Source organism: Mustela putorius, unplaced genomic scaffold, assembly GCF_011764305.1.
Source record: "Mustela putorius furo isolate JIRA1106 unplaced genomic scaffold, ASM1176430v1.1 tig00000139_pilon_pilon_pilon, whole genome shotgun sequence".
Lineage (NCBI taxonomy): Eukaryota > Metazoa > Chordata > Mammalia > Carnivora > Mustelidae > Mustela > Mustela putorius.
The window spans coordinates 11,834,310-11,857,235 of NW_025421293.1; the positions used below are offsets into that span (position 1 = coordinate 11,834,310).

The 22,926-nt window shown below is 48.9% G+C and overlaps 1 protein-coding gene across 1 annotated transcript in view; it reads right to left on the reverse strand.

The window, feature by feature from the left end:
- Positions 1–22,926, reverse strand: part of WIPI2 (WD repeat domain, phosphoinositide interacting 2) — a 37,932-nt gene that overhangs the window by 7,146 nt on the left and 7,860 nt on the right. Inside the window, exons 3-7 of the mRNA XM_045075155.1 lie at positions 5,979–6,148; positions 4,574–4,670; positions 4,111–4,208; positions 3,622–3,714; positions 26–96 (exon numbers count right to left, since the gene is read on the reverse strand). Of these exons, the coding sequence (XP_044931090.1) occupies positions 26–96; positions 3,622–3,714; positions 4,111–4,208; positions 4,574–4,670; positions 5,979–6,148 (529 nt within the window). The remainder of the gene's footprint in view (positions 1–25; positions 97–3,621; positions 3,715–4,110; positions 4,209–4,573; positions 4,671–5,978; positions 6,149–22,926) is intronic.

Here is a 22,926-nt window from a genome sequence, read left to right on the forward strand (position 1 = left end):
CCAGATCAACGGCGAAGTATCTTACCTCTTCACTCCTCTCCGGAACTCAAAGAGTTTCTGTCCTTCTGGAATGGAGAACACCCGAATCACGGTCCCCTGTGACAGGTGGGAAAGGAAAGAAAAAAGAATTTTAGCCAAGGAGAGGCTCCCGTGTCTCCTTCCCACGAGAATCTGAAGGACAGACGAGGGGGCCTCGCGCCGGCAGCGTCTGTCCCCCAGCAGTGTTCCTTCCTTCGGATGTGGCCGCCGCGACTCACTGCTTCTCCCCAACAGCAATGGCCTGGCCGTCACACGTGCGCCAGCTCTAGTCCTAAGGCCCGTGACTCCTCGCCTCTCACGCACCGAGCCCCGAAGCACGTGCTGCACGTCGGGGGCACCACCTAACCCAGCCTAGGTCTGAGAGGTCCGCGGCCCCCAACATCCTTCCTTGTACTTCAGGCTGAGTTACTGACCGGGGTGGGGGGTCCGGGACCCGACAGAGGAGGCTACAAGCCAGCGGTGAGCTGCCGCACTTCCCCGCATGGAAACGAGGCACCCGCGAGATGCCAGGACCCCAGGGCCCGCCTCCCCCAAAGTGACAGGACTTGGGACATCTGGGACAGGAAGTCAAGAGAACCAAGAAAGTAAGCACAAATGGGACTTCGACACTGAAATGTTAAAAGAATCCTAGCAAGCTACACGAATAAAAGAGCACAAGAAAGAGATTCCTAGAACAAAACGGAAAACCTGAAAACAGGGAGTATTTCAAATTTGCAGGGCTGGAAGAACTATTCAGTGTGTCACCTGACACCACACCCCTTGGAAGGTTCAAACGGTTCAGTATTGAAACTGTTAACATCTGATCTGTTTGTTATACATAGTAAAAATAAATGAACTACAAACAACCGAATTACAGAACACCAGAAACCGTTGCCCTTTCTTTAAAATGTTTTCTAAAAGGGGTGGTTGGGTGGCTTAGCCCGTTAAGTGTTCAACTCTTTTTTTTTTTAAGATTTTATTTATTTATTTGACAGAGAGAGATCACAAGTAGGCAGAAAGGCAGGCAGAGAGAGAGGAGGAAGCAGGCTCCCCGCCGAGCAGAGAGCCCGATGTGGGGCTCGATCCCAGGATCCTGGGGTCATGACCTGAGCTGAAGGCAGAGGCTTTAACCCACTGAGCCACCCAGGCGCCCAAGTGTTCAACTCTTGATTTTGGCTCAGGTCATGGTCTCGGGGTCATGGGATGGAGCCCAGAGTCAGGTTCCGTGCTCAGCAAGAGGGCTACCCCTGCCCCGTGCCTCTCACCTGCGTGTGGCACACACACGCTCTCTCTTTCACTTTCTAAAATAAATCTTTACAATAAAATGTTTCTTTAAAGACAATGATTCTCTCTGGATAAAAGAATACCAAATGAGTTTATAATTCTTGAGAATTAGAGGGATAAAACAGCACAATCACATAGGAAAATAACCACAGCAAAGGTTTGATCCTTTGTGGTCTCAAGTTTCTTTTTTTTTAAAAGACTTTATTTATTTGAGAGACAATGAGTGAGAGAGAACATGAGAGAGGAGAAGGTCAGAGGGAGAAGCAGACTCCCCAAGGAGCTGGGAGCCCGATGTGGGACTCGATCCTGGAAGTCCAGGATCATGACCTGAGCCAAAGGCAGCTGGCTCAACCAACTGAGCCAGCCAGGCGCCCTCAAGTTTCTTTTTTAAAAGTATTTTATTTATTTATTTGACAGAGAGAGAGAGAGAGATCGCAAGTAGACAGAGGCAGGTAGAGAGAGGGGGAAGCAGGATCCCTGCTGAGTTGAGAGCCTGATGCGGACTCGATCCCAGGACCTTGAGATCATGACCTGAGCCGAAGGCAGAGGCTTTAACCCACTGAGCTACCCAGGTGCCCCTGGTCTCAACTTTCTGATTTATAGTTTTTTTTTTTTTAACTGGCATATCTAGTGCATAAGACTAATTAACAAAGGGCTGCTGGCCCCAGCCGCCCTGCGGCCCCCCACCCTGCCCAGGCCCCTACCCTGCCTACACTCTGAAAGCAGGATTAGGCACCCATCTAGGCACAGCCCCAGCACCCAGCACCCAGAAGGATGGGGAGGGACACTGGGTGGGGGGGGTTAAAAGGAAATCAAAAGATTGCTCCTCCTAGCCCAGGAAGAAAAAAATTGCTCTATTCTTAATGGCCTTGAGATTCCACAAAGTGCTTTAGGGGGCTTCCGGGACCTAACGAAAACAAGAGAGATGAGACTATTAACCAAGGGGGCCGCTTCAGTAGCAACGGGCAAGGTAACAGTGTCAATGGCCAGCGGTGTTTAAAAGCAAAGCCAGGCTTGGAGTCCAAGTCTCTGTGGCCGCCCAACCTGGTGGACTCTGAGCAAATTATTTGAAGTCTCTGAGCCCCTGATACGAAATGAACAAGTGTTGACCTTGTTGAGGGGATGGAATGCGATCATGAAGATAAAGGGTTCCCGAGGACTGAGTGATCCACAGATGATCTTACAGAAACCGCGTGTGAGCGTCAAGCTCAGAGACCCACACAGGAAAGTTCCAGTGAGCTGACTTTTCTCGGCTCTTACGTGGTTGGCTGGGCCGAGCAGAGAGGCAGCGGGAGAGACGCTACTTTGAGTTTTTTGTGAGAAAGCATCAGAGCTCAACTAGGCAGCTAGAAAGCGGGGACTGGTGCTCAGAAGGGAAGAACAAGCCAGAACGAAGGAGATCATCAAGAGCCAGGCCGGAGAGCGGAGCTATCGAGATGTGAGGACCAGCAAAGGAACAAGATGTAGCAGCCATGCGAGCAAGAGAGCGAGGGCCCTTTGCTGTCATGGGAGCTGGAGGGAAGGCCAGAGTCACTCTGTCCTGTGTGGAGAGAACTTCAAAAAGACCACATCCTTTTACAGAAAGTCTGCCCACTGGACTCTTCCTTTCTGGGGGGAGGCGGGCAGAGGAGGAGAGAGAATCTTAAGCAGGCTCCTTGCCCAGTGTAGAGCCCAACATGGAGCTCGATCTCACAACCCTGAGATCATGATCTGAGCCAAAATCAAGAGTCAGAGGCTTAACCGACTGAGCCACTGAGATGCCCACTCACAGCAATCTCTTAAGTGAATAAAGATGCACAAAAAAGATTCATATGTAAGAATCATCTATATTCTTAATTAGTTATGTTCCAAATGTTATTATACCATTGCAATCTAAATGTTAGGAAAAACAGAAACCTCCCCAAAGGGCAACATTCCAGTAAACCAGGACTGAATACAGCCACTGAAGTGTTTTCCAACTCAGAAAAATCTAGCATTACACAGGGAGTGAAAGAGAACGGTGAATTAATAACAGAAGGAGGAAAGGAAGCACGTAGAAGTGTGTTCAGCCCTGCCAGCCCCAGCACGCATTCGCAGCCCTGGGAAGCTCGCCGTGGGTGCTGCTGACGCACGCTCGCCTCCTCCGCCCGACTCTGCAGCTCCCGCCCCGACCACGGGCGCTGCGAAGGCGGGGAGCGCGCCCCAAGCGGGTTGTTACGTGTGCTGCTCTGGGAGCCGGTTGGCACAGAAACCCATTTGCTACCTGGACCGTGTGTGTACAGAGCGAGATGGGGCGCCAAACCCCCAAGCCAGTTTCCTACCGGGCCACCACAGACGCACCTTCTCCGAGGCAGTGGCGAGCTTGGTTCCAGTGGAGTCAAACGCCAGCGCTGCCAAAGGACTGTCGTGAGCCGGGATCATGTTCGCTGCTCTCTGAAAGGCAAAACCAAAGTGACACGGCCGCCATGCAGCAAGACAGGTCCTCAGGCTGAAGGGCCAGCTTAGTGGTTGTGGCTAAAACCCCAACTGGTTCAACACGAAAACCACAGGCTCTGGAGTCACAGGGTGGGGTGGGGGTAGCTGAGGAAACGCTGCTCTCTGGGGCTCTTTCCACTCCCCCAAATAGCCACACGGCCAGGGGCTCCGCGCCGTGGGAGCACAGGCAGAAATCTGCAGGCAGAGGCTGCCCAGCCCTGTGCCACCACCAGGAAGGCAGCAGTGAAACCCGCCTTGCCCACCCAAGGAAAAGCGGATGCTAGCGATGCCCCAGTGCTTGGGGCAGAGAGCGGGGCCGCTGGTGAGAGGGACCCGGTACAGAAGGGGCCTCACCAAGTTCATGGTGTCGAACACTTGCACCTCTCCGATGGTGGCGCTGCCTGGGTACGCCAAGTAGCCATTGTCGTTGTGTATGGATAGCGCGCACAGGCCTGCGGGACACGCGGAACCAAACAGGGACAGTCAGGCCCGGGGGGTCCTGCTGAGCTGCTACCCACAGGTCAGCCCCTATCAGAGGTGTGTGCCTCCAGGCCCGGCCGCAGCAGCCCCCAACCACCACCCCCAGGGGCAGACTGAAGGCCACGGGTGGGACCTCGTGAGCAGCCTCCGAACTGGAAGCTGATGAAAGCAATGATTTCTGTGGTTGCCAGACTAGCAGCAGAAGGCCAGCAGCTTGCTTGATTTAAGATCAATACTTTCAAAAGCTGTCTACCCGGGTGGGACCTACAAGGAGAAAACAGCTCATCTTTGAAAGGTACAATCAGAAAAGCGGATGATCTCACCCTGCTGAGCTTACCTGCAGGGTTGGGGGGCGTCTCCCTGATCGTGTGCAGGACCTTCATGTCCCGAATGCTGTGTATATAGAGAGACTCCTCCAGACACACTATCAGCCTCTAGAAGAGATAAGAATGGAACAGCAAACATCAAGAGCCAATTTGATCCTTGCTCCCTCCCTTACTGAACCGGCTCCTGGCCAGAGACACGCCCGGTTCCCTCCTGAACAGCACGCAGACCCGGCCATGACCAGGCGGCTTTCCTGGAGCGCCACGTCCGCAGCCAGCTGCGCCTGCCCCCGTGACCACTTCCGCCAACTGCACCAGGACTTCAACCCGTGCGACTCACTGCACGGCTGCAGAAACCAGCCAAATGCAGCTGAGGAAGGTACCGTCTGGGTTTTCAGTTTGTCTGTCCGGATCATCCCTCCCTTTGTGAAAATCAGAGCAAGTGCCTAGGACGGGTCTGGTAAAGGTCAGTTGCTTTCGGAAACCCATGCTGAACGCAGTCTGCCGAGACCGAAGTAAAAGCCTGGGGGTTTCTAAAGTCTCCGAACTCACGACCCGCAGGTGTGGAAGTCCACACCCACACCACACAGAGCAGGGACGTGCTTGTGGTCCGTGCGCCCAGCAGACAGTTACGTCAGTTGGTGTGTGAGCGTACATGTGTATGTTCTACGTTTAAGGAATATTTGACATGTTGGGCCTTGTCATTTCCCATCGTAACCACGTCCTCTGGTTCGCAGAGCAATGCCGGCAGGCCTCTGCCACAACCATCTACCCGGCAGGCATGCTGTGGATGCCCTCCCTCCGGGGTGACGTGCAAGCCACGCCAGGCAACTGCGTTAGCTTTCTGCGCGTGGGGTACGTGACTGTCACAGAAAAGCTGGAGGATCTCAGGGGCCGTGTTGCATTTGGTAGGAAAGCAAAAGCCACAAGATATTGTCGTGAACTGAACTCGATTGCCAGCCACTGAGTCCGCGCTCTGCGCCAGACGTTTTGTGAGTTTGGGAAAGACAGCAAAAGGAGGAAGTCCTTCATCTTAAAAGTAAAGGGAAACAAGAAGAAGATGCCAGCGGACTTTTTCCAAGTAACATGTACAAAAGTGGAAGAGGGTGAATCAACCATGGCACAGCCCTCCAGACAAGTGTATGGTGTGCGGAGAAACGCTACTGCTCATGTCTTGACGGATGAGGGGACTCAACCTGGGGGACAGCAAGGGACGGCGTGCTCTGAGCAAACCGCTGAGGAAACAGAGCTGACTCGGGGAGCTGGCGTGAAGCGATGCAGGGCCCAGGGCTGGGGGCCCAGGACCGCCAGCTGTCCTAGACCACTGCAGGAAGCCGTGATGGCGGCAACAGGCCCGAGGCACACTGAGCAGCGAGCCGCGGCCAGCACACCCGGCAGTCTGGGCCGCGCGCCACTCACCTGCCTGTTCAGCTTCACGGCCAGTATGGTGTTCGAGTAGCTGTAGTTGCAGATCTCGGTTCCTTTCTTAAAGTGGCAAACTTTGAGCTTCCGAGGAGCTTTGAGGCTGACGATGGCCACCAGGCTGCTTGAGAACAGCCTCTCGACAATGCACACATCTTCAGTATCAGCTGCAAGCAGGAAAACAGCACGCATGTGTATTCGTGTCAACAACTGCAATCCGTACGCACACACACACGCACATCCAAGTGCACGCGCACGCCCAGCAGAGCGCCACAGGCTGATGTGGTGGCTGTCTGGGGACAGGACCGGGCTACGGGGATGGTTCCAGAACATAGCTGAGGGTGGAGGTCAGAGCCTGCGGGCAGATAGACTGGGGCCACACTCACGGCCTGTGAGCCGCAGACAGATTGCTCCCTGGGTCTCCTTGTTCCTCATACCATTCTGCTCCCTGGGTGGCTCCTTATACACACCCTGGAACCAGAGCTCCGTGAGGATAGAGGCCTCAGGTTCCTGATCGCACCTGCTGTCCTGGCTCTTCCCCACTGGCACTGGACAAGTCATGGGCCCCAGGTAATCTCCACATGACTCGCTCTCTCCACGTCTTGTCCTCCTCGTGCGTAAAATGGGGATCACAGCTCCTCTATGTTACTGCTGAGGGGGTTGCAAATAATGGCCCATAGCCAGTACTCTACACCCATTACCTCCCCGCTCCCCACATCAAGTGGGAACACCCTCCATTCATAAGATGTTGAGTTAAAAGTGAGCATACACGACATCTTACATAGAAAGTCACAGGTACAACAGAGCTTCCAAAGATAGTACCTTACACCCAGCCACCCCCACTAAATGCCCACAGGTCCCCCGATCTTTATTCCTGCCCTTGTTTCAGGGGTAAATACCTGGTAAGTTCAGACCCAGAAGCAAAGAGAAGACTGGACTGTAGAAAAATCAGAGGCAACAATCCACATTGCTTCTGCATGTGGCCTGTCTCTGGGCCCGGTGTTTTAAGCACACACCCGTTTGTCAACCCAACCATGACCTGCGGCCATACCCTCTCTCTGGACCAGCGCTGGGCACACAGAGCAGAGATAACCAGACAGGTCCAGCCCAGGGGAACCTGGAAGGTCGGACCATCAGAAGCCACAGCAGCGTTTCCACTGTAAATCAGATGCCCGAATATGAAAACGCACACAAAAGACAAAATACAAAGTTCCTCGAAAGGATTCCTTTCCATTAGCTCTGTTGCTGGATTTAAATGTTGTAACAAAGACAGGGTTAAGTTAGTTTAGAAACCCAACTACTAGAGACAATGAAAAAACAAGCTCTAAGGGACCTTACTAAAGTAAGACAAAACAATTTCTAGGAGCACCTTGGTGGCTCAGTTGGTTAAGCGCCTGACTCTTGATTTTGGCTCAGGTCATGATCTCAGGGTTGCGGGATCAAGCCCTGTGCTAGGCTCTGCACTCAGTGAGGAATCTGCTTGAGGTTCTTTCTCTCCCTCTCCCTCTGCCCCTCCCCTCTGCCTGCTCTCTAAAATAAATCTTTAAAAAGAGAGAGAAACAATTTCTAGGAAAATGCGTGGTATCACCCATTTCGGTGTGGCTGTGATGGCCTGATGCGCTCAACACGGCAAGGTACTCACATACACGGTGGTAGCCAGAATCATAGGTGTATGATGTGAGACATGACACATGGCTGTGCGGGAGAACAATAGGATTTTGCTGCTCCTTAGCATGGAATAGGCTGTGAAATCAAGTGTCTGATTCCCGGTCACGTTTACACAAACCACAACTTCTCCTTCCCACAGCAGCAGGCTGGGCTCGATGCAGACAGAGTAGGTGTCAGCCGGCAGCATCTCAGAAAGTGGCCAGTCCCTTCTAGGCCCTGACTCTCCGCAGAAAGGCAGAGTCAAGGGAGGTCCTGAGGTCACACGCAGGCTGGGTGTTTGGTCTGTCCTCACTGACAAGCGTGTCTCCAGCCTTCGCAGTGCTGACGGGCACATGGCAGAGCTCAATCCCCACAGCAACTGGGCTCAGATGAGACCGATAGGAAACCAGACTATTGGTCATATGCAGTGAGAAGGCCCTTCGGGTCCCAATACTTGCTTTCCTGACCAGCCCCTTCCCCTTGGAAACTAGTGGGGACACCACATTATGACCAGAAGCTTATTTGGTGAGCAGCAGGCCCGCTGGACCGGCAGATGCCGGGAGGGCTCCGGGCCACCAAACTTGGCTGCTCAGGCCTGGGGGCCAAGGGCACTTCCTCCATCCCTGTCCCCAGGCTCCCTCTTCAGGGTCCCCTTGCCCTTTACACCTTGGTCTTTTTTCAAGATTTAATGACTTTCTGGGATGCACTTAATCAATCACTTTCTCTGCTTCTCATTCTGGCAGTTATCCCATTACCACTGGCCAGCCAGCGGCGTCCCCAGCCAGGTCAGGGTGTACCCCCCTAGGCCTGGCACCCCAAGAGCAGCTGGTTAGAAGCTTGTCCGATGACTGATACAGACCTAGGATTAGATTCTGGGGTACGTCCCAAACCTTTCAAACTACCATTAAACAAAACGCAATCTCTTGAATAAGGACCTATCTAAAAATGGGCTAATGCTGCCCACGGTATTTGTGTCCATGGGGAAGGCGCACCACGCCCTTGGGTGGTCAAGTCCAAGTGCGTTCGTTCTAGCATGAGCACTGGGCAAGCGCTGCCGGTACCACAGTGCTCACGAGGTCGGGGGTATGACGGGGACCAAGAGAGGCAGGGCACCCCGTGGAAATCAGACTGAGTCCTGACTGTGCTGTTCAGTTATAAGACCTGGTGTGGACTCTGAGAAACAAACTGAGGCTTGTGGAGGGGAGGAGAGTGGGGGGGTTGGGTGAGCCTGGTGGTGGGTATTAAGGAGGGCACGGTTTGCATGGAGCACTGGGTGTGGTGCATAAACAATGAATTTTGGCAAACACACATACAAAAACTAAATTAAAATAAATTAAAAAAATAAAATTCTCTAAATCTCCCCCCAAAAATCAAAGCAGCATATGCCAATAAAAATTTAAAATTTGATAATTCTTAAAAAAAAAAAAAAGACCTGGTACCCGGTACCCAATTCCTCAATGGCGAAACAGGAGCTGGAGCCTCAGCTCCATTCACTGCATGACCGGGAAACAGTGAAGAGAAGGTGGCCTACGGGACACTGAGTTCTTACAAAATAAGTAAAAGTTATTGAAATTTACTACCCTCTAAATTAAATCAGTGGTGAAAACAACTCATTTCCAAGTACAGTCAATCCTCATTATTCAGATTCTGTATCTGTAAATTTGCCTGGTTGCTAAAGCGTATCTGTAACCCCCCAAAATTAATACTTGAGCTGCTTCTACAGTGATCCGGGGACACACACAAGGCAGCAAGAAAATGATTAAGTGTGCGGGACGCACGCGCTCCCATCAGAAGCCGAACAGGGAGCTACCCCCCGCTTTCTAGTTTTCAGCTCACACCGTGAACAACTGTCCTTTCCACGGTCTGTGTTTTCGCCTCCTGCACTTTCGGTCAGTGATCCCACAGCTTACAACGGCCTCCGGCCACAGCGCCGTCCAAGGGCAAGAGGGCCGGGCTGTGTCCCCCGGAGAATCGTGTGAGGCTGGTAAGCTTTGTTTAGCATGAGTCCGTGTTATTGCTGTGAGTTCATCCTTAATAAATCAACTATATATATTCAAGTCAGATGTCTTTAAACAGAAACACATGAAACAAGCTCATGCATTCATCATCTGATGAAAACACTGTGACCAGAGGCTCACAGGAGCCCCACGCCGGGAGCAGCTCTTCCGTATCTGCTAATCTGCTATTTGCGGTAACCTGACAGAACCGGACGACCGTAGTAAACAATGAGAACGGACTATTTTTCTTCAAAGAATGGATTCTACTCATCTGTCTGACACAACCTTATTTCCTTCACCCATTCGACATATGCAATTAGAGAGCTGCTCCAGGCACGAGGAGGGAGGGGTGAACAGGGGCCAATAGCCTGCCGCGTGTTGCTGAGGGCCCTGGGCGGCACTCAACAGTTCAGGGTCAGGCAGAGGAGGGGAGCCAGCAGCGGAGACTGAGTGAGGGGGAGAAAAACCAGGCCCCCGTGACCCCGAAGCTAAGGGAAGATGCTGCGGTACAGAAACATCCACTGTGCCCAGAGTGGCTGTGTGGTGCAGTCATCGAATCTGGGGTGACCTTGGCAAATCTTGACGGAGAGGTGGAGGCAGAAGGGAACGCGAAAGGTGGGGAGGAAGTGACAAAGTCTGGCCACAGCAGGAGCCGAGCTATGAAGCGGGGAAGAAACACGGGGAGGGCCGGCAGCCCGTGTGTCACTCACACGCATCACCATACGGTTGAGGCATCTGTCCTCACACCCGAGCTGCCCCATGTGTCAGTGGAGCAACTGATGACACGGTAATGACTGGATAAATGGACAACTCGAAGGGGGACCACAACCTGATCTGGGTCATGGGTGACAATCAGCAGCAGACACGGCATTCACGGGTCAGCACGGAGAGCTTCCTTCCCTAAGAGCAGGAACAGGACCAGGTCGCCCACTCTCGCCACGTCTATCCAACACAGAGCGGAAGCCCTGAGCACAGCCACAGGAAAGCAAACAAATTAAAAGGAGGCAAGAATACCCAACGGGTAGAAAAATCTCTTCAAGATGGTGCTGTGAGGCCTGGACGGCCACACGTGGAAGGATGAGCCCAGACCCCTTCCTCACACCGCACACCAAACACACTCCAGACGGACTGAGATGTGAGACCTGAAACCACGAAACTGCTCAGGGAAAACACAGGCAGTGACCTCTGTGACCTCAACCTTGGCAACATTTTTCTACATGTGTCTCCTCGGGGAAGAGAAACAAAGCAAAAATAAACTATGAGGACTGCACCAAAATAAAATACTTCTGCACAGCAGAGGAAATGAACAAAATGGAAAGGCAAACTACTGAATGGGAGAAGATATTTGCAAATGACATATCTGATAACGGGTTAATATCACACACACACACACACACACACACACACACACACACACATAAGCTTGGCTCAACCAAATAATCTGATTTTAAAATGGGTAAAGGACCTGAATAAACATATTTCCAAAGACAGACATGGCAAACAGACACAAGAAGAGATGCTCAACATCACTAACTATTAGGGAAACGCAAATTAAAACCACAATGAGATACCCCCTCACATGAGTCAGAATGGCTATCCTCAAAAAGAAGTCACAAATGCTGGTGAGTATGTGGAGAGAAGGGAGCCCCGGGGCACTGCTGGTGGGAATGTGAACTGGTGCAGCCACTCTGGAAAACAGTACGGAGGCTCCGCAAAAAATTAAAAATGGAAATACCGGGGCACCTGGGTGGCTCAGTGGGTTAAGCCTCTGCCTTCAGTCACGATCAGGTCATGATCTCAGGGTCCTGGGATCAAGCCCCGCATCGGGCTCTCTGATCAGCCAGGAGCCTGCTTCCCCCTCTCTCTCTGCCTATTTGTGATCTCTGTGTCAAATAAATAAAAAAAAAGAAAAATGGAAATACCATATGATCCAGAATTCTACTGCTGGGTACTTACCCAAAGAAAAGGAAAATACTACTCTGAAAAGATGTACGCACCCCTACATTTACTGCAGCATTATTTACAATAGCCAAGACCTGGAGGCAACCCAAGTGTCCACGGATGAACGGACGGATAAAGCTGCGGTGGACACACACACTGGAGAGTATTCAGCCACGGAAGAAGAGTGAGATCCACATGGACGCACCTAGAGGGTATTATACAGAGAGAGACGAATACCACATGGTTTCCCTTACGTGTGGAATCTAAGAACAGAACCAAAGAAAGACTCATAAATACAGGGGACAAAGTGGTGGCTGACAGAGGGAATGGAGTTGGAAGGATGGGCACGAATGGGTGGAGGGGAAAGGAGCGAGGCTCCCGGGTATGAAGTAAGCCAGGGGGATGGAAGGCCCAGCGTGGGGAATGCAGTCAGTGGCGACGCAGGAGCGCCGTATGCAGACGGGCGGTGTGGCTGCAGCCGCTGCGGGCACGGCATGCCTTCAGAGTCGTGCAGTCACGACATTGTACGCCTGAAACTAATGGAATGTTGTGTGTCAACCATCCAGCAGCTTAAAAAAAAAAAAAAAAAAAAAGGCAGGTAGGTAGATCAAGATATATAGATACGAATCACTGTCCATCCTGCCACACAAGTGGCAGTTTTTTTCCTACTTTGGAGAGAAAAATATGTCCTACTTTTCCAGTAGACTAACTGATATAATCTCCCTGGGATGTGCAAATAGCTCAATCAGCCACGGGCACGGCAATGCTAGTCATGGGATTCTAACAGAAGCAGTCCTCTGGCCTTGCCATATGACCGTTTTCTTGAAGGCCTTAAAATGGGGAGGGGGCATATCCACATTGGAAAAGAAGTAAAACGATCACTACTTGCAGATCACATGATACTATAATATGGAAAACCCTCAAGACTCCACCAAAAAATCATCAAAACTTACAAATGAATTCAGTAGTCAGAGAAGACAAAATTAACATGTAGAAATCAGCTGTGTTTCTATATACTAATAATGAGCTAACGGAAAAAGAAACTAAGAAAACAATCCTATTTACAACTGCATTAAAAGAATATCAAAATAAGGGCGCCTGGGTGGCTCAGTGGGTTAAAGCCTCTGCCTTCGGCTCAGGTCATGATCCCAGGGTCTTGGGATCGAGCCCTGCATCAGGCTCTCTGCTCAGCAGGGAGCCTGTTTCCTGCTTCCCCCCACCCTGCCTGCCTCTCTGCCTACTTGTGATCTCTGTCAAATAAATACATGAAATCTTAAAAAAAAAAAAAAATCAAAATACCTAGGAATAAATTTAACCAAGGTGGTCAAAGACCCGTATTCTGAATCTGTAAGACACTGATGAAAGAGACTGGAAAAGATACAAATAAATGGGAAGATAGTCCATGTTCATAGGTTGGAGGATTTAACACTGTTAAATGCTCACACTACCCAATGCAATCTAGAGATTCAACACAATCTCTATCAAAACACCAAAGGCATTTTTTACAGAACCAGAAAAAGGAATCCTAAAATTTATATGGAACCAGAAAAGATCCCAAATAGCCAAAGTAATCTTCAGAAAGAACAAGAAGGCTGGAATTATGCTGATTTCAAACTATACTCAAAACTACAGGCACCAAAACAGTATGGTATTGGCACAAAAACAGACACAGAGACCAACAGAACAGACCCTGAAAAAACCTCACCCATACATGGTCAACGGATCTACCACAGGGGCGGCAAGAATATACAATGGGAAAAGACAGTCTCTTCAAAACACGGAGCCGGGGAAACTGGATCACTTTCTCACACCATACACAAAAAAAGTTAAAAATGGGTTAAAGACTTGAATGTGAAACCTGAAGCCATGAAACTTCCAGAAGACACCACAGGCGGTAGCTTTCTGATGTTGGTTTTAGCAACATTTTTCTGGACCAGTCTTCTCAGGCAAGGGAAACAAAAGCCAAAATAAACAAATGGGGTTATTTGAAACTTAAATGCTTTTACCCAGCAAAGGAAACCATCAGGAAAACGAAAAGGCAACCTACTGAAGGGGACAAGATACTTGCAAACCATATATTAGATGACAGGTTAATATGCAAAATATATTTAAAAAAAAAAACTTAGACAACACAACACCAAAAAACCAAATACCCCAATTAAAAAATGGACAGGGGACTAGAATAGACACTTTCCCAAAGATATACAGATGGTCAACAGGAACATGAAAAGATGCTCAACATGACTAATCTTCACAATGTGACAAGCGTTGGCAGGGGCATGGAAAATAGGTAACCTCTGTACACTATTGGTGGGTGTCAATCAATGCAGCCACTTTGGAAAAGTAGAGAGGTTCCTCAAAAAATTAAAATAGAGCTACTGGGCACCTGGGTGGCTCAGTGGGTTAAAGCCCCTGCCTTCCAATTAGGTCATGATCTCAGGGTCCTGGGATAGAGCCCTGCATTGGGCTCTCTGCTCAGTGGGCAGCCTGTTTCCCCACCTCTCCCTGCCTACTTGTGATCTCTCTCTCAAATAAATAAATAAAGTCCTTAAAAAAATAAAAAATAAAAAAACAATAGTGCTACCAGAGGCACCTTGGTGGCTTAGTCAGTTAAGCACCAGGTCACGATCTCAGGGCCATGGGATCAAGCCCCTAGTCCAGCTCGTGCTCAGCAGGGAATCTTGAGATTCTTTCTCTCCCTCTCTCTCTGCCCGCCCATCTCTAAATAAATAAATAAAATCTTAAAAAAAAAAAAAAAAACCCACAATGACTTATCACTATGCACACATCAAAATGGTTAATATTAAAAAGATTAGTAACAGCAAACACTGGTGAGGACACAGGCCCAGAATCCCATACAGCACGGGTGGGAATACAAAACGGGACAGCCTCCTAGAGGAGAATCCGGAAGTTTCTCATAAAACAGAACACACTTTGCACTCCTAGATATTGACTTAAGAGAAATGAAAACAGGTTCACAAAGGGATCTGTACAAGAATGTTCATAACAACTATATCCATAACAGCTAAAATTGGAAAAACTGTAGATGTTCATCAACAGAAGGACAAACCCATGTATTCACACAGCGGGCAACTGAGACACGTATGGAAGCCCTCAGAAACACGTATGGGGGGACGCCTGGGTGGCTCAGTTGGTTAAGCAGCTGCCTTCGGCTCAGGTCATGATCCCAGCGTCCTGGGATCGAGTCCCGCATCGGGCTCCTTGCTCAGCGGGGAGCCTGCTTCTCCCTCTGCCTACCATTCTGTCCGCCTGTACTTGCTCTCTCTCCCTCTCTCTCTCTGACAAATAAATAAATAAAATCTTTAAAAAAAAAAAAAAAGAAACACGTATGGGAGCCCTCAGAAACACTATGTGACTGAAAGAAATGTGATCCGAAGAGTACACGCTGCATTTTCACGACATTCTGTTACAGGCAAAACTCATCTACAGCCGGGAAAACCCAGAACAAGCCTTGTCTCTTAGGGGGCGAAAGGGAGCTGGAGCTGATGGGGGGCAGGAGTATGAGGGAACTTTCTGGAGTGACGGTAAACCTTGATATGTCCGTATGACTTGTCAAAACACAGAATGTTTACCTAAGATTTATGCAGTCCATTTTAAGTAGGTATTGCCTCAAAATAAAACAAACCGTACCCCCTAGTGAGTAACATTTACGGTGGCGTGTTTATGGGAAGTATGTGCTGATGCCTGCGGTGCCTGGGGAGATGCACACAAAGAGGGACAGACGGACGTGTGACAGGATGAATACCGTGAAGTGTTAATGAGACTCTAAGGGTGGACATATGGTGCAGCTGTACCAACTTCCCTGTGTTTGAAAATGTCCATGAACAAAATGGTGGGAAGAAGACAGCATGTGTCATTCATCTGCTTAAATCTGAGTGTAGAGAAAGTGAACAAGTAGTGGGTTGGGGTGTTTGCTTATTTTTTCTACCAACTACAAATCTGAAAAAATTTTTAAAATTGTAATGGAGGAAAAAAAGTGGATGTAATTTTAGGATGTCTTTAAATGGGGGGATGCGGGAGTCATAAAGCTTTTTTCAACTGCAAATATTCATAAAAGAGAGCAGTATAATAAACCTCCTATACCCATCGCTTGAAACACATCTTATCTTTCTGCCATTTGGCTTCAACTATGTTTTTCTTCTCTGAAGTTTTGAAAAGAGGCTCATTATTATCTTGATATTTCACCCCAAATAATTCAGCAAGTCCCTCTAAATAACAAAGGACACGGGAAAACCATCTTTTCCAGCCCATGAATACAAATGAAAGATATCATAACATCAAAATGCATTCTAGGTCGATCAAGTATTTAATGTAAAACACAATACACCAAAGAACTAAAGACACCACCGGAGAATGTTGTTTTATGCACCCCTGATACAGGAAACGCCTGTCTGGAGCCTTTCTGGTGCTCCAAAGCATGGAAACCTTCAGACAGCGGACAAATCATCTGAGTAGGCAAAAACTCAAGACTCCAACCCGGCAAGAAGACCACAGACAACGTCAAAAAGCAAACAATCCGGGCGCCTGGGTGGCTCAGTGGGTTAAGCCTCTGCCTTTGGCTCGGGTCATGATCTCAGGGTCCTGGGATTGAGCCCCATCATCGGGCTCTCTGCTCAGCAGGGAGCCTGTTTACTCCTCTCTCTCTGCCGGCCTCTCTGCCTACTTGTGGTCTCTGTCTGTCAAATGAATAAATAAAATCTTAAAAAAAAAAAAAAAAAGCAAACAATCCAGGGGAAATATTTGCAACCTGCAACAAGTGGCTGATTTGCTTTTTAAATCAGTCAAATGTATTTATTTATTACCAGACAAATAGTCCAGTAGAAAAACAGGCAAAGGAACTTTAAAAAACAAGAAAGAAACAAGCAGTTTAAAAAAAAAAAAGCACATGAAAAAAATAGAGTTCCATTTCAGGTACAATTTTAGAAACATAAAGGCAAATGAATGTATCTTTTAGCTCATTACTATGAATTTAGATCATTACTATGAATGTTTGATAATGCCCAGTGCCAAGGTCAGAACACAGGCACCCAGACCCTGTTAGTAAGAACCCTTTTCAAGGGCGAGTCGGCAGTATCTGTCCATTTATACATGTTCTTTCGTTGATCTCATCTTCCCAGCTCTGGTTTACGTGACCGCTCTACTCACAGTGGGCCAAAGAGAGATCTCACCCAGCAATTCCACTCGGACAGGTGTCTGTCTCTTGCCTCAAGAGGCAAGAAAACACGCGTCCACACGAACGCTCACAGCGGCACCATTTACAAGAGCCGAGAAGGAGAAGCCCCCCGGCACCCCGCAACAGAACATGGTGTGTCCGTGGAAGGGGGGATTGCTGGGCAGTAAAAGAAATGAGGTGCCAAGACAGGCTCCCACGTGGATAAACCTTGAAAACATTCAAAGTGAGAAAAGCTGGCCGGTCACACCGGACTCCGCTTATCTGAGCTGCCCAGGGCAGCCGTCGCGCCGTGGCGGAAAGCAGATAGGCAGCTGCAGGGAGGCGGCCAGTGGCCACGGAGGGACTCGGGGTTTCTTCTAGGGAGAACTAGGTCTTCAAGTTAGATTACGGTACGTTGTACAACTTAGGAAATGTATTAAAACCCACTGACTTGTACACTAAATCAGTGATTTTTACAGTATGTAAGTTACATCTTGAAAAAGCTGTTACACAGCACAGATGGGGCATCTGGGTGGCTCAGTTCTTAAGCATCTGCCTTTGGCTCAGGTCATGATCCCTGGGTCCTGGGACAGAGCTCCGCATCCGGCTCCCTGCTCAGCAGGAAGCCTGCTTCTCCCTCTCCCACTCCCCCTGCTTGTGCTCCCTTTCTTGCTGTGTCTCTCTCTGTCAAATTAAAAAAAATAAAATCTTTTTAAAATAAGTAAATAAATAAGTAACAGCACAAACGATTGCAGAATTGGGATTCTGGCCAAAATGTTAAGATGCAAGGTACGAAGTGTAGACAGCGGGGGTGGAGGGCGGACGCGAGTTGTTGGGTGGCACCTCCTGGCAGGGGTGGGGGCGGGTGGGGTCTTCTCGGAAACTCCAAGGCCCTGAATCCTAGAAACCTCCTGCAGGCCTTGGGGTCTCAGAAGCCATCACAGCTCTCATCAGACTTCCAAAGGAGCCGGGAACCAGGAAAAGCCCAAGGTCCTTGTGCAAAGGGCAGATGAGTCGGGTGACCTCGCAGCTAACCTGCTTCCGTCCCCACTTGGGAAGCGGCAACCACACACAAGGACCGGCCTTGGGGTGTCTTTCTGTCCTGCACCAAGGGTCTCCGCCTTTTCAGAAAGAAACACACCTTCATAACGCGCCCTGCCTTTCTGTGCTGTCGGTGGTTAGGGCCAGTTAATTTTCTACTGCAGGATTCCAAGAGGCTCTGTAACATTCTTACAGGATACCTCACTCCCAAGAGCACCTTTAAACATGTACACACGGGCAGTCACTTCCCACTAAACCGAAGACGACTCAACACGGCCCTCCCACGCAACTATAGCACACCAGCCATCAACCCATAACCCAAGGGCCCTGCATCCAATGAACGCGGGATAAAGAAGGCTAAATGTCTGTGATTCTTCAAGGTGGCCTGCCACGGAGACTCGGGACCCGATAAACACTCCCCTGACCCACCAACCCCTAAGAAAGTCTGAACGTAAACCTCAGTGACCTCAGGTGTTGCTGAAAGCTTGGTCTTCAAGGCCCATTCTAGGAGGCCTTGGCTACAGTTTCCAACAAATGTTCTTCCCAGAGACTGCCCATCTGAAACTTCATTTAAGAACGCCAATTACTTGATTTAAAAAAGAATGCTGTTTTGCTTCTGCAGGTGCTGCTTTGAGCTGACAAGGATAAAACTTCTAGAAACCAGGAAGAGACAAGACGCACGTCCAAACGAGGCACATCTGCCAGACACCTGCAGCTGTACGGAGAGGCAAGAGCCCGCTCTTTATCACAACGGATTTAGGCAGAGAAAGGCCGCTGGATTTCTTCCCCTAAGATCCAAAACCATGTTTCATGGAAATGAATATTCCAACCAGGGTTGTCTGTCAAATCAGAACGATCTCAAGAGCACCATTTCTCAGACCTTCAGGGGCAGGTGACAGCCTGTAGGGTCGACGACGGTGAGTCTTCAGATGACAGGTGCTCTATGTCTGGACGTCCGGCTGGTGACAAAGCAGGGGCCGGTCACCTTTGTGCAGGTCAGAACAGTCCGCATAAGCTCGATTTCAGAGCTCAATGCTCCCTGAGGTATGTTTTCTTAGCTCAGACACTTAAAAACGCAAACATACACAATGCAGAATGTGAAAAAGCCAACTTTTCCTCCCAACTTATGGGCTACTCTACAAATGACATCTACACACTCTTTATTTTGTCTACGGGGGAAGGATTTCACTTCAATCCTGTTTCAGGGAAGGGAGATCAACATATCTGCATGTTATGTACTTATCTCCACACACACAAGGGATAGAGAGTGGAGAGAGAGAATGACAGGACAAAAGGGCATGGGCACAAACAACAGGAAATACATACACAGGAGTTCCTGCAGCTTCAGAAATTACAATATAGACGGGGAAAAAAAATCTTCCACTATTTCTGGGGGAAAGGCTTTTTTTGTTTGTTTGTTTAAATCACCAGCAGAAGAACGAGCAGTTGTTCATTCTGTTCTTCCCAAGACCAGTTCTGGCTCATTCTTTCTGTGACAGCAACAGTAACCGAGAGCAAAGATCTGAGTTTGTGAAACGCAGCTGAGATTACGAGCCTGCACGAAACCTCGAAGCATCACGTGTATTCTTTGCTCTGGGTCTATTTGTAGAAAAATTCCAGAAACCAATCTTTTTTTTTTTTTTTTTTTAAAGATTTTATTTATTTGTCAGAGAGACAGAGAGGGAGCGAGAGCGAGCACAGGCAGACAGAGTGGCAGGCAGAGACAGAGGGAGAAGCAGGCTCCCTGCTGAGCAAGGAGCCCAATGTGGGACTCTTGATCCCAGGACCCTGGGATCATGACCTGAGCCGAAGGCAGCTGCTTAACCAACTAAGCCACCCAGGCGTCCCCAGAAACCAATCTTGATTCGGTAGCTGACCTGTTTCGGAACAGACATTCTTTGATTCTTTGATCTACTCAATAAAAGTGTGTGTGGGAGGGGTGCCAGTTGGTTGAACATCTGCCTTCGGCTCAGGTCATGATCCCAGGGTCCTGGGATCCAGCCCTACATCGGGCTCCCTGCTTGGTGGGAAATCTGCTTCTCCCTTTCCCACTCCCCCTGCTTGTGTTCCCTCTCTCACTGTTTCTCTCTATCAAATAAATAAATAAAATCTTAAAAAAAAAAAAAAAAAGAGGGGGTGCCAGGGTGGCTCGGTGGGTTGAGCCTCTGCCTTCGGCTCAGGTCATGATCCCAAAGTCCTGGGATCGAGCCCCGCATTGGGCTCTCTGCTCAGCGGGGAGCCTGCTTCCTCCTCTCTCTCTGCCTGCCTCTCTGCCTGCTTGTCATCTCTCTCTGTCAAATAAATAAATAAAATCTTAAAAAAAAAAAAGAAAGAAAGTATGCAAGAGAGAGGAGAGTTGGACACCATTCCAGGAGAAAAAGAATTTCCAGGAGAAAAAGAATTTCATCACTTCCCGTTTAAAGTATTAACCCTTAAAAAAATTCTTTGTTTTCATCACCTATTTCTAAGGGTCAAAGTTCACTGAGATCAAAGAAATCTTCCACCTTACCATGTTGGTCACTAAATACCCACTCTTTTTACAGTATTATCAAGACATCACGTTTTGTTCCACCAAAAACCTTTTAAAAAAAAAATGAGGCACCAAGAATCAGTAAATAAAGTTCAAGGGAACAGATGAGTGCTGGGGGTGGGGGATTCTACGGATTTCAAAGCAGGTGACTGACCCTAGTCACTACAGCCACACTTTCACTGCATAATTCAGGGGCTCACCGGGGCGGAGAGTTAGCAAATGTTTTAGTCATTCATAAAAACCCGATGGAATTCAGAGATCAGGCTACCCTTCTTTGAAGAAATCCCCTGCAGGGAACAATCTCTGTGAGACCATGGGAAGGTGACCAGTTTGGAGATTTTTTTCAAACTACTGACAGCCACCTGAGATAAGCAAGCACACGAGTTCCCAGCTGTTTTATCACCCAGATCGCATCTTCGAGCTTCATACAAGAAAAGAGGCTTTTTGAAAAGAAGATTTAGTAATCATCAGCAGGCCAAGTCTGAAAACAAAAAAAGGAGTAAACTCTAAGGCAACCCACAGGAAGTATGAGTCAGAAACACTGGAGAGCTCCTGGGGGAAGGCCTGGGTGCTAGCCTTTGGGGCAGCAACAACCATCGGAGAGCAGAGAAGTCCGCCACTCCACTGATGGAGGGGAGGGGTCACCCGAAGGGCTACTGAGGAGAGGGGGCTGAGGCCTGGAGGGAGGCTGTAAACCCTCTCCCCTAGGGGCAGACCACAAGAACTCCTCCATCTCAAGCAACAGCAGAAGAAGTGACATTTCCCCCACGTCTTCGTCTTATGCAACAGGGGTGGGAGGTGGTATCTGTGTCTGTGCTTGTTGCCATGTCTCCAGCCTAACACTGGACACAGATCCATGTATTCTGTTGTCTCTCTCCACTTAACCACAAGTGTCAAGGGGACAGGAACATGGCCGCTACCGCATCTCCATGCGCAGAATAGGGCCCAGCACACAGCAGGTCCCTGAGAGGTGTTCATGGAGTGAATGGAACCAAGAACGAAGGAGAAGCCTGCTGGCCCTACTCGCCCCACCTCCCCCTTCTTCAGAGCTATCAGCAGGCAGAGAATTCCAGAATGGAACACCAGACCATCAAGAAAGCCAAATTGGCAGCACTGGAATAGTTGCTCAGGAGGGAGATACTGACATTGTTAATAAGGAAGAAATCCGGTGGTACAACTGCACACTCACGGAGCTGAAATGCTAAGTATTCAGTCTCTCCCTGAATGCACACCCCATGTGACCAATTACAAGTATGCTGTGTGGACAGCTCCTAATTCTCTAATAAGGATTCTTAACAGAGGTCAGGCCACAGGCAGGTTTCGGGGCTGCTTATCAGAGAAAGAGAAAATACTTACAAACCGCATGTCCTGGGGCTCCTGGGTGGCTCAGTGGGTTAAGCCTCTGCCTTCGGCTCAGGTCATGGTCTCAGGGTCCTGGGATCGAGCCCCACATCGGGCTCTCTGCTCGGCAGGGAGCCTGCTTCCCTCTCTCTCTCTGCCTGCCTCTCTGCCTACCTGTGATCTCTCTCTGTCAAATAAATAAAATCTTCAAACAAAACACCCACATGTCTGACGAAGAACTAGTATCCAGAATATAAAAAGAACTCTCTTGGGACGCCTGGGTGGCTCAGTTGGTTAAGCGGCTGCCTTCGGCTCAGGTCATGATCCCAGCGTCCTGGGATCGAGTCCCACATCGGGCTCCTTGCTTGGCAGGGAGCCTGCTTCTCCCTCTGCCTCTGCCTGCCACTCTGTCTGCCTGTGCTTGCTCTTGCTTCTCTCTCTATGACAAATAAATAAATAAAATCTTTAAAAAAAAAAAACAAAAACTCTCAAAACTCAACATCAAAAAAGAAAAACCCAAATAATCCCATGGGAACATGGGCGAAAACATGGACATTTCACTAAAGAGAATATGCGTGTGGCAAATAAGCATGTGAAAAGACACTCCACGTCATTAGCTGTTAAGGAAAAGCCCATCAGAAGCACAATGAGAACCGCACTGCTGATACCTATCAGGATGGCCACAGTGAAAAAAACAGTGATTAACACCAAATGCCAGCAAAGACAGAGGAAGTGGATCTCTCATACATGGTCAGTGAGAAGGTAAAACGGTACAGCTACCTGGAAAATACTTAGGCAGCTTCTTTAAAAAGAAAGAAAAAAAAAATGGGGGGTGCCATATGGCCCAGCATATATTCTTAGGTATCTATTCCAGAAAGATAGAAACTTACATCCACCCAAAGCTCTGTTCACAGCAGCTTTATCTGTAATCGCCAAAAACCGGAGTCAGCCCAGCTGCCCTTCAACAGCGGACTGGTAAACTGTGGTCCGGCCATACCCATGGAATACTTCTCAGTCATAAAAAAGGAATTACCAACACACACACAACAGCTTGGCTGAATTTCCAGAGAATTATGCTAAGTAAAAAAAAGCAAACCCCAAAAGGTTATAATCTTCCATTCACATGGCATTTTTGAAATGACAAAATCTAAGTAACAGAGAACAGATCTGTGATCAGCCAGGATTGGGGTGGGGGACAGAAGGAAGACAAGTATGGTCATAAAAGGACAGCAGGAAGAATCCCACCGTGTCAGAACTTTCTAGAGTCTTGCTTTT